Source organism: Chiloscyllium plagiosum, chromosome 21 (genome assembly GCF_004010195.1).
Source record: "Chiloscyllium plagiosum isolate BGI_BamShark_2017 chromosome 21, ASM401019v2, whole genome shotgun sequence".
Lineage (NCBI taxonomy): Eukaryota > Metazoa > Chordata > Chondrichthyes > Orectolobiformes > Hemiscylliidae > Chiloscyllium > Chiloscyllium plagiosum.
This window is the reverse complement of record NC_057730.1, coordinates 54,407,061-54,419,000: the sequence shown is the minus strand read 5'-3', so window position 1 is coordinate 54,419,000 and position 11,940 is coordinate 54,407,061. Positions and strand designations below refer to the sequence as shown.

The 11,940-nt window shown below is 42.1% G+C and overlaps 1 protein-coding gene across 1 annotated transcript in view; it reads right to left on the bottom strand.

Moving 5' to 3' along the window:
• The window catches only part of LOC122560891 (eukaryotic peptide chain release factor GTP-binding subunit ERF3A), a 50,469-nt gene extending 39,227 nt beyond the window's left edge, over positions 1-11,242 (bottom strand). The window contains exon 1 of the mRNA XM_043712114.1: positions 10,648-11,242. Within this exon, the coding sequence (XP_043568049.1) occupies positions 10,648-10,843 (196 nt within the window). The 5' untranslated portion in view covers positions 10,844-11,242. The remainder of the gene's footprint in view (positions 1-10,647) is intronic.
• Between the last annotated feature and the right edge of the window lie 698 nt (positions 11,243-11,940).

Here is an 11,940-nt window from a genome sequence, read left to right as displayed (position 1 = left end):
TGCTATTTGCCATCCCCGGGATTAAGTGAAAAGCACCACATTCATCATGCTGATAGCAACAGAAGGCACCAGGCACAATGTGTCATATGCAGAATATGACAAATTAGAAGCAAAAATCAGTTATTTGGAGTCAAAATATATCAAATGTAATGTAATCTCTTCTGACAACAACAGTCAGCAGCTGGGGATAAAGACAGCATTTCAGTAACACGCTCCTTTATATATGTCCTCTTGGCTAGCTGGTAGCACTTTGCCACAAGCCTCAAGCTCCACTTGGATTTTAGCAGATAATGTAGTTCAATAGACACTACTGTCCATTAGAGGTATCTATTTTGTGACATTGTACATTGAGCACTGGTGTCTGCTCAAGTACACTTGGGATAGCATTGTATTACTCCCTTGCTAAAAAGATCAAGAAAACCAACACCAATTCTGTATCTCTATGATAACTGAAACACAAACTATGGGCCATACAGATGGCATCCAAAGAATTCAGAAGAAATTTCTTAATCAAATGGACTGAATGTAGTCCTCACACCCAAACTGGGTAATTATTGGAACAGCACAGCTACGAGTAAAGTTGGATAGCAATGAGGACGGAGGAAAAGAAGAACACTTGTGTACGTAAACTCTCTAATTGGAGAAGGCACATGCCAGTAAAAACAAATCATATACTGCTCACTTCTCTGTTACAAACTGAATGCATTTCATAAAAAGAGCAGAGCTCCAAGTCTCCTGGTCAACAGGCATCACAATCAGAAAGATCACAACACATGGCGTCTATTTGTCCGGCTGAGTCCAAGCTGGCTCAGCGCAATTATCTTCCTTACTTCGAAATCTTACTAGTCTTTTCATTTACTCCACTTATTCTACCTTGTTCCACACAACTGGAACAGCAACACTACTTGCAGTTTACCTTCAATATGAAATGTCAAGGCATTTTTTTCTTCAGCTCACATTGAAACTAATTTTTGAATGAAGACACAATTGACTGATATAAATCACAACAATGAGTCCATGACATCTTCAAACGTCAAGACTTCAATCAGAAGTGTCTCATGCACCTGGTAACATGTTGTGACCCCCTAAAAATATTTATAGATTAAAAAAGATACAAACACTGCACAGTGCAAGTATAAAATGAATTCATGCAGCTATATCTCCAAAGATATGTAGGTTAGGTGGACTGGCCAAGCTAAATTGCCCATTGTATCCAGGGACACGTAACTAGCTGGTTAGCCAGCAGAAATGCAGGGTTATGGGGACAGGTCTGGGTGGGATGCTCTTCAGAGGGTCAGGGAGGACTCTATGGACAAACGGTTGGAATGTCATGCTTCTAGGAATTCTTGCGCGTGTCTCAATTCTTGTGCTTGGCTTGCCCTAAAGATGGATGTGTTGTCCCAGTCGAAGTGGTGTCCTTCCTCAACTGCATGTAAGGATGCTCGTGAGAGTGGGTCATGTCATTTTGTGGCTAGTTGATGGTCCTGTATCCTGGTCGCTAGTTTTCAGTCTGTTTGTCACAGTTCTTGCAAGGTATTTTGTAAATGACATTAGTTTTGCTTGATGTCTGTATGGGGTCTTTCAAGTTCATTAGCTGCTGTTTTACAGTGTTGGTGAGTTTGTGGGCTACCTTGATGCCAAGAGGTCTGAGCAGTCTGGCAGTCCTTTGAGTTGCCTTTGATGTAGGGGACTGTGGCTACGGGAACAAACACTACATTGGGCAAAAAGGCAGAAAGCTAGCCAACAGGATCCATGAACATCTACTAGCCACAAAAAGATTGAAAACCACTAATTCAGGAAGGACATGGTGATCAGTGAAAATTATTTGGTCTAAAATATAACACAGGCTATACGGCTTTGCAAGAGCAGATGAAGTCAAATGAGGGAGGCCAGCCAAATAAGTACTGGATGAGGCTGCAAACAAAGTGAAATAGCATGGAATTGACAAGTGCTTTGAACTCATGGGTGAGAAAAGAAAATTATGCTTTGATCAAAGATGTTGCCAGGGTTGGAGGATTTGAGCTATAGGGAGGGCTAAACAGGCTGGGGCTGTTTTCCCAGGAGCGTCAGAGGTTGAGGGGTGACCTTAGAGGTTTACAAAGTTATGAGGGGCATGGATAGGATAAATAGACAAAGTCTTTTCCCTGCGGTCAGGGAGTTCAAAACTACAGGGGATAGGTTTAGGGTGAGAGGGGAAAGATATAAAAGAGACCTAAGAGGCAATTTTATCACACAGAGGGTGGCATGTGTATGGAATGAGCTGCCAGAGGAAGTGGTGGAGGCTGGTACAATTGCAACATTTAAAAGGCATTTGGATGGGTGTATGAATATGAAAGGTTTGGAGGAATATGGGCCAGGTGCTGGGACATCTGGTCGGCATGGACAGGTTGGACCGAAGGGTCTGCTTCCATGCTGTACATCTCCATGACTCCATTTCAATGATCAATGTGAGGAAATTGCAGCTTACACAAGATTACATGTGACAGTCTAGGAACAGAGGAGCAGCGATTGAGATAGAGACAGATAGCGTGTTGGAGGTTGTGATCAGTTTACAAATGGAAGCCAACCCCAAGTACTCAGTATTTTACAGCTGAAGTTGCCTATTTAAACAATGTGCAAACCATCATGTAATTTGCATTCATAGCTACCAAGTAAAAGCTTACACATTATACTGCTTAAGCAGTGGCCTTGAATGGGGAACATAAGTTGGCATGAAGGTGCAATGGGAACAGAACTTTTACCTCCTGTCTATCCACGAGTCACCCCAACATGTTGTTCAAATTCTAAAAAGGCATACACAGAAAAGGAAAAAAAGACAGTCACTTTAGTGGTGATTAATATGCCAAACATGGCACTCTCTCTGGTAACTAAAACAGGTTTGTTTCAATCATCTAAGCCTGCAGTTGTTGAAAATAACCACTATATCCATACATATGGCTGGTACACTTACTGACCATCTATGTTAGGACCATTATCAGGACTGTCACTTAAATACTGGAATTATGCATCACTAAACATATTAGATTGATAATAATATCATCAACATTAGAGTTGGGAGTGTAGTGCTGAAAAAGCACACCAGGACAGGCAGCAGAGGAGCAGGAGAATCAACGTTTCAGGCATAAACCCTTCATCATATGTCTGAAACGTCGATTCCCCTGCTCCTCGGATGCTGCCTGATCTGCTGTGCTTTTCCAGCACTACATTCTAGACTGAACTCCAGCATCTGCAGTCCTCACTTTCGCCTCCATAATATCAACATTAGTCATCATTTAAAAGCAGATATTTCTATTCAAATGTTTTGTTGTTTAGTCCATATTCATGTCAGACTATTAGAACTAGTTTAATAGTGAATGCTTAAAATTTCAATAAATATTTCTTGGTTTTGCAGCTTTAGTAATGGGGCTAACTAGTGATCTTGGCTGCGCATTCAAAGAAAACACAGGTGCTCCATGAAACAACTCATTGCAGATTAGAGATTAGAACTGAATACTGACCAAATCAGCAGCACCCACACCCCACGAATGAACTGTTTAAAAAAAACTCCTGGTGGTCGGGTTGAGTTCCAACTGTTTTTGGGGATTATCACGCATGAGGTCTGGAATAATTAGGACATGATATCAAAATTACTTAAATGTTGTGGATGAGTTTCTGGATACCTTAGCCAAGCACAATGTTTAGGATAATCATCTGACAGATGATGGATTCAAGGGACATGAGCCAGAGTTTTAGTTTTGGGGAATACTGTTAATGCAGACTGGTGCTACACAAACTGAGTAAGTTGGATAATGGGACATCTGTGATAAACGTGAATAAAAAGACTTTTGTAATGGATTGAAGAAACAATGATCTACTACAGGTACCAGCAGGATATCGAAGCATTGTCATCAATTCGCATGGTAGCATGGCAACCTTTTGAAAACAGGCGCACTTCTTTCCAAAAGCATTGGGAAAATATTGAGTCTTCGGAAATATTATCATAAGTCCCGTCTTTTGATTGGAAGTCAGAGTCAGAGCTGTACAGGATGAAAACAGACCAGTTGGTCCAAATTATTCATGCCAACCAGATAGCCTAAATTAATCTAGTCCAACCTGCCAGCATTTGGCCCATATCCCTCCAAACCCTTCCTATTCATGTACCCATTCAGATGCCCTTTAAATGCTGTAATTTACCAGCCTCCACCACATCCTCTGGCAGCTCATTCCATAGATGCACCACCCTCTGCGTGAAAACGTTGCCCTTTAGGTCTCTTTTATACCTTTCCTCTCACCCTAAACCTCTACTTCTGGACTGTGTGGTAGTACTTCCTTCTCACTCCAGGGGCTGGAGGTGCGCATATTGCACAGTGGGATGTTGGATAACTAAATTGATGGACTACATCAAAGACTCTTAACAAGACTCATACTCAATAGGAAGAGAACTTGTAATTAAGCTGCATGGAATATGCACGTAAAAGAACATTACTGATACATTTTCTTGTATACCATACTTGAACAGGTGTGAATTTATGAAGCTCAGCTCTCTAATCTTGACTCTTCTAGAAGGTGAATGTCTCATTACCCTTACAAGCCAGGAGCACACAAAGACTGAAACTGACACCGCAAGGATGTTGGAAGATGTTCATGTGTGAGTAAGAGAGAAAAAACAAACATTTTTCTGTAAATTACATTCACTGACCTAAGAGGTTAAGGGGCACAGACCAAGAGTGAGGACAGAGCTGGTGGAAAGATTTAACTCTGTGGTCTGATTAGAGTGCACATTTGCTCGTCATGGATCGATTGTTTGTGCATTTTTCCTGAAGCCTGAGATCCGGGAATGTTATGAACATATTTTCATTCTGGGTATCTAAGATGATTTAAAAAAAGGCATTTTGTAGGACAATGATATTGGGCATGTTAGCTGAGCAAGTTTGGACTCAGCTCTCAAGATGTACTGTTAAAAAGGAAGGTTATCTAGCCAAAGAAATTGGCCATTTGGCCTGGTTTCATAAAGGTTCCCACTTTGACGCGCATGTAGCTTAGTCAAGTGTACTCAGACCTGTCAATGAGTTTCTCTTTCTCCGCAAACTATTGCCATTTTATTGCTGTTTATTGATTAAGGGCATGTGGTGTTTTTGTAATTTTAATACCAATTCTTGTATAAAGACAGCTGGCTTTACAGCAATAAGAGTAGCCTGAGAGCAGTCTTACGGATAAGAGCTGGCGCCGCTATGCTCTAATGGTTTAAAACCTTAGTTCAAGCCTGGCTTGTAGGTATCTATGTTATACGGTGTAACATTGATGCCACTGCTAAATAAAGGTAATAATTTAAACTAAACAGTCTGTAAGAATTTTATATTCCAGACTACCACAGAGTACAAACTCCGGGAGGAACCAAGAGAGGCTTGCAAGTAGAGACCACCAGAGATTCCCTGAGCCGTCTTGAATAGGTGCTTAACACCTACCATAGGTGAGATACTAACATTATAGCAGAACACTTAGAAAAGTGCAAGACAGCATCAATAATCAATGCGGCTTTATAAAAAAGAAATTTTATTAAAACTTACTAGTAATAAATTGGTGTGGTTTGACAAAATAACATTCTATGGTTAAACAGGAACCAGTGGATGACTGTTCTCTAATTTCCAGAATACATTTGACAAGTTTCAACAAAGCCTATTGCAGAAAAGCTATGTAGGGGGCATCGTATTGATATGTTTAAAAGATTGGCTACTCAACAGGAAACAGTAGGAATAAATTGGCACTTTTGGTTGGGAAGATGTTACGTGCAGTGTGCCACAGGGCTAGTGCTGGATTCTCAATTTTTCTTAAAACTTCATAGAAATAATTTGAAAAAAGATTGACAGTAGAGTTGCTCAATTTGCTGAGGACAGTTCCTGAGATAGGAAAGCAAGCTGTGAAGACACAAGGAAGGCAAGAGAATGGAGTTGAGAAACATATTAGACATCAAAAAGCGGAGCAGACTCAATGGGCTGAATGGCGTAATCTATTCGTCTTAAAGGTACAAACCGACTAAGTGAATGGGCAAAGGTCTGGCAAATCAAGCACAATGTTGAAGCATATGAAATTTGCCCATTCCAGCAGAAAGAATCAAAAAGCAGCATATCATCCAAGTGATGCCGGATTGCAGAGATCTAGATGGATCCGGGTATCCTCAAGCACAAACTGCAGACTACATGAAGGTTCAGCAATTAGCTAAGAAAGCTAACAGAACATTATATATAAAAGGGAACCAAATAGAAAAGCACACTTATAGTGAAATTGTACAAGGCAATGATGGGACCACATCTGGAATACAGTTTTGGTCTACTTATTTAAGGAAGGATATTGGTAGGCTCCAACGGTAGGTAGTAGTTGCCTGATCACTGGGCCAGAAGATCCTGGTTCAAAATACACCTATCCTAGAGGTGCAACACAACATCTCAACACAAATCTCAAATACATAGGAGACAGCTCACATAAGATTTACTAGACTATTACCTAGAATGAGGGGTTAGTTTATGAGGAAAGGTTGAACAGGCTAGGCCTGTATCTATTGGAGGTCAGAAGGGCAAGAGGTAACTTGGTTGAGCCAGTAAGATTTTGAGGGGACTTAACAGATGTAGAAAGAATGCTTCCATTGGTGGGAAAACCCAGAACTAGGGGGGTTACTGTTTTAAAAATAAAAGAGACCATCCATTTAAGACAGAAGTACAGAGAAGTATTCTCACAGAGGGTTCAGTCTCTTTGGAGCTTTCTTGCTCACAGTGCTGAAAACAAAACATGTATTTTTTTTAAGGGTAGAAGCAGACACATTGTCGCTTAGGAGGTGAAAGGTTATTAGAGGGAGGTAGAAATGTGGGGGTAATAAGATTAGCTATGATCTTACTGAATCTTATTTTGCACATTCATGTCATGAATCAGACGTGCCTGAGAGAAAAAAAATATAGGTTATTGAACACACTATTCACTATTAATAACATTTACACAAAGATTCTGGTAATAATCTGTACTGGGGAATGAAGATCTGGACTTTTTTTGGGGTGGGTGGGGGTTAATACCTGAAATGTTGATTCTCCTGCTCCTTGGATGCTGCCTGACCTGCTGTGCTTTTCCAGCACCACACTCTCAACTCTGGGTTCTGACATATCTTTCTAGCAAGTATCTACTCAAAATTTCTTATTTTATATGCAACAACTGAAATTTGGAATGTAAATGCATGTTTTCCACACAAGGATTTTTTTTTTAAAAACAACACAAGCATAAAATCTTTGTCAAAGGTCAATTTCAATTTAGAAGCTGGACCTGAACAGTAGTTATGCTGCCATCTGTAGCTGACATCATGGAGGTAAATCTTTATAACACTAGAAAGTCACTCCTGGTATTGATTGCCAGAAATGAACAGTCCAATTCCATTCCTATTCCAGCTGTTAGACATGAAGTTAAATGTGCAGATCCCAGATCCAGTCCACAATGAGGATCATTTTCTCTGAAATATAATTTTTCATGGTCACCATTTCTACATCCTTCATAGACTTAAAAATGTTCCCATGTTTTAGACTTCTAGCTTTGTATTTTCCACAATAAAATTGTTCACCATCAACAAGGCTCCATGCTGCACACAGCATTATCTGCAACACTATCGCAGAAACAAAATTGACCTTGGCTACAAACTTTGCTTTCAACAGTCTTCACCAGCTGTCCTTCAGGAACTTTCAAAAAGTATAATCAAGCTGGTGTGCAAATACACAGCAGAAATTAAAATACAAAATACCACAAACAGTTGCACCTGCAGCTGGGGATGATGCATAAATATGGTTCAGACAGATTCCTGTTGCAAATATTTGGATATAACAATAAAGCTGTTACTCAGGAATAAACCCTCACTTACAAATTGCTCGTCAGTGTTATGCCCCTACATTCTAAACTATCCTGAATTCAAGTTCATTTTAGCCAAAACACCAGACTCCTCACTGTTTTCTCCCTACTTTATATAGCACTTGCGGTCAAACCTAAATTGCACTGAAACTGTTAACAGTTTGCTGTAGGACTTTCCTCACTAAATGGGTCATTCATTCCCATCCTCAACTTCTGTTAGGCTGAATCTGTCTTCTTAAGAAAAGGGATACTTCATGTTAAAGTGCTTAAAAAATTTAAGTCTTAAAATGATCAATAATTATTTACCAACGGTTTGAAGAATAAAGGTAATCATACCCAAATGATGGGTTACTTGCCCTGGCGTCTGCACACTCCAGGGACATCTTTGTTACTTTGAGTATCAACACCAGTGATGATCAAGTATGCATGTATTCTCTTTCTTAGAGCTATATTCCCTTTAATATTAGAGCAGGAATGGGGTGGTGGTTTGGGATGAAATGATTATTTCACTCAAGTTGGGCCCAGGCACAGGTTTAAATTCCACAGAAGCTGGCAGAATTTGAATTCTAAAATACTTGGAAGTGAAAGTCAGTCTCATGTTGGCAAGCACAAAACCATATTCACCTTTGTAAAGCCTATTTGGTTCACTAATGTCCTTGAGGGAGGGGAAATCTGTCATCCTAACTTAGGGTTGAGATCCACTGAATGTCAGATTCTAAACTGGCCTCCAATATTGTCAGGTAAGCCACTGAGCTCAAGCACTATTAGGGATGGGTAACAAATGTGAGCCACCTCAGTTTTTGCACTTCAAAAAGATTATTTTCTTTCTTTCTTTAGATTAACACAAAGGTCCAGAAAAATGGCTGAACTTTACAGCTGGCTACCAGGAGTTGCAACTTGAACTCAGGTCAAGGGGTATTGCCAAAAGTTTATTTTTACGTAGCGACCTATGGATCACACCTGTCATCACTGCCACACCATCATACCAAAATATTAACATCTTGCTTATTTATGTTGTAACCAATATAAGTTTAAGACCCCCTATAGTAGGTAAATGGGGAGGAATGGTTTGTAAAAATAAAACTTATTTAAAAACCAGAATAGAAATTGCAGTACATGGAAAACTGGAACTGCTACTTCAATACAAAATATACATAACGTAGTTATCAAAATCCATTTGCTTAGTTTTCTCTTAAAAAGTTGAAGGTAGTATTCCATAAGTAACTTCTCCCATAAGTTATTCCGGTGTCCAAGAAAGAGACATGGAAACACAAACTGCAATTCCAGATCTGGTTATATTCAGAGTGTGGAGGAGAAATTGAACAAGAACAAACCATAGACCAGAAAACAAATGCCTCCCAACTGTCACAGTTCACAGGGTCTACCTAAAATGAATGCAAGGAGCTTTCAGCTGTACAAACAGGCAGTTATCCCTGTCATTCTCAGGACACAGCTGCATAACAACTATCTTGCAATCAAGACCTGAATCTAACTTGTAACTCCACCCTATTCAACTAGATGAAAAAGTCCAAGGTTTAGAGGAAAGTGTGTTTATGTGCTGTATTCAACATAAAACTCGAGGCCTTAATATTTCTCTGGCTATTGCACTTGTAGATTACTTTCTATAAATTAAACTGACCACTAGAAATGTCACAACTACAACACAAATACATACCGTCTCATAAATCCATGAGCATTAATTGTTGTTTGTAGGATGGAGGTCTTCAAACAAAGTGCTGAAAGTAGCCAATACGACAATTACCGTACAGTACTTGTAAATGCTGGCATGCCAGCATGCAATTTAGCGACGTGATTGCGTTATATATATATATATATAGTAGGTTCAAGCTCCTAAATTGGCATGGGGGAAATTGTTAAGTTGAACAGTTTCGAAAGTTTCTGCAAATTAGCTACAATTGCATCTCCAAAGTTAAACCATCGATTCATAAATACCGGTGACGATTTTTTTTGCCTGTAAACCTAACTAGGACCTTCATTTACTATAAATAAATGAAGTCATAGGCGAAAATAACTACGCGGCTCAAAAGTTTTCTTGTAATTCAACACTCCCAGCATCGTACGAAAAGCCGGAATACACGGCGCAGACATTAATGCCCGTTTAAAATGATCCTTCAGTGTTTTTTGCCTCTCGATATGCCGAAGCGGAACAGGAATTGTATGAACACAAGATTGAGACGGAGGTCGGTTTTCACGTCCAGGCCTCAGGCCAAGAGAAGTGCAGCATAGTCCTCCCCCCGCCAGTCTAACATATGGAATATTTCGCAAGGAGGGGTAAGAGTAGAGGGCCATACAGACAGGCGAATGGAATATAGCTCTAAAGAAAGTTGAGAGAAACACTATTCGTCTCCGAAAAACTTCAAGTCGACGTGGGGGGCAAGGCAGAGGGCTTTTATTTCCAAGTTTAGGTAGAAACCTCTCCCCCGCCTCCCCAACCACGCCTGTCATCCAGGCACGAAACAGGCGAACGGCTCGCTCCATTCTGGCTGCAACTTGGGCAAGAAAAAAAATACACCATAGTGAATCGTGGAGGGGGAGAGGAGTGTAGACACCATGAGCCTCCCGTCCTGTGGAAGGCGGTCAATCCAACCCCTCCCAAGCTCCCCCAGTCCCACCTCCCATGCTTCAACGGAACAAAGGCCTCAACTCGGAGGCCTGCCGCCAGCCGGGCTCACGCCGACTCCGCAGCCTCGGCGATTTGTGCGTTTTAAATGTTAAACGATGTAAAAAAATTGTACGCGGGTGTGAGAGTGAGGGACTGTGTCTCATTACCTTCTAGCGTCTCCCCGGCCTCGTCTGAGCTCCTCAGGAAGGAGGGTACAAACTCCGCTGCGTGCACATTGGGGACGAACGGTTTGGCGTTCACATTGAGCCGGGAGAAGGAGGAATTCATCTGGGCCTCAACATCCGTGTCGGCCGCCAGCTCCCAGGAATCCGGGGCGTAATCCGCCACGTCTTTCGAATCCATGGCCGCGCTCAGAATGTCACCGGATTCAAAAAATAACGTCGCACCCCCTTTTTTTTCCGAAAAGGCTCTTTCCTTTTTTTCCCTCTCTCTTCCCCCCCTCCCCACCACCACCACCACAACCACAACCGTTCCTTTTGTGGTGATGTTTCTCCCCGTCCGGTCGGTGGGTGTCCGAATGGAGGCTGAAGAGGGTGGTGTGGGAAGGGAGGAGAGCACCGAGACTCCGACGCCGGTGCTGATGGTAGAAGAAACCGACAGCCTCCCGCAAGCTCCGACTCCTCGCGTGTGTCTCTCCCGACAGCACTGACGCGTTCCACTGCTCGGTCCACGGAGGCCTCTGCGCAGGCGCCCGCACTCACCCACCACCCCACTTCCCAATTACCCGCTGGGAGTTGTAGTCCTGCTTCCCGCCGCTTCCATCGCTCCCAACAATAGGCCTCAGTAGACTACATATCCCACAATCCCTTCCGTCCCGGTTTCCCCGCCCCCCCCCCAATCCACCCTATCAAATGCCCGGATGTGTGACCCCCCTCTCCTCCCCGCCAGGCGCTCGAGCGGCTGCCCGTTAGCCGGAGTTTGAAGAATCAGCGCTTTCGTGTCGCGGGGCGGGGCGGAGCGGAGAGGAGGGAATAGATCAGAAATAATGCAGCCTAAGCCTTTAAATACCACCCTCGCCCCTCCGCATTTCCCATGCGCGTTCAGACCTTCAACTGAAACACCGAGTGGCCGTACCGTGGAAGACAAAGCTCGCAAGACTGGAAATGCTCGGCCTGGTGATCTGCTGATTCAAGCCTGGAACTTCGCTGAGCTCGATAATTAATTAATGATGTCGCTTCTTTTAAAACCCACTCTGCAACTATTCGACAAAATTGCAGCGGTGTCTTATAACTACGAATATTCTGCGACACAGCCTTATGTAACTGAAATGTCTCGCACGTTCTCTTTAAAGCGACCTGAAAATGACACTCCAGGCGAATAAAATAAAAACAAAATGCTGGAGGAGCTCGTCGGGTTTGGCAGTCTCTGTGAAAAGGAAAACCAGTTAACTTTCGAATCCAGTGACTCTTCTCCGGAACAAATACATGGACTGGTTTAAA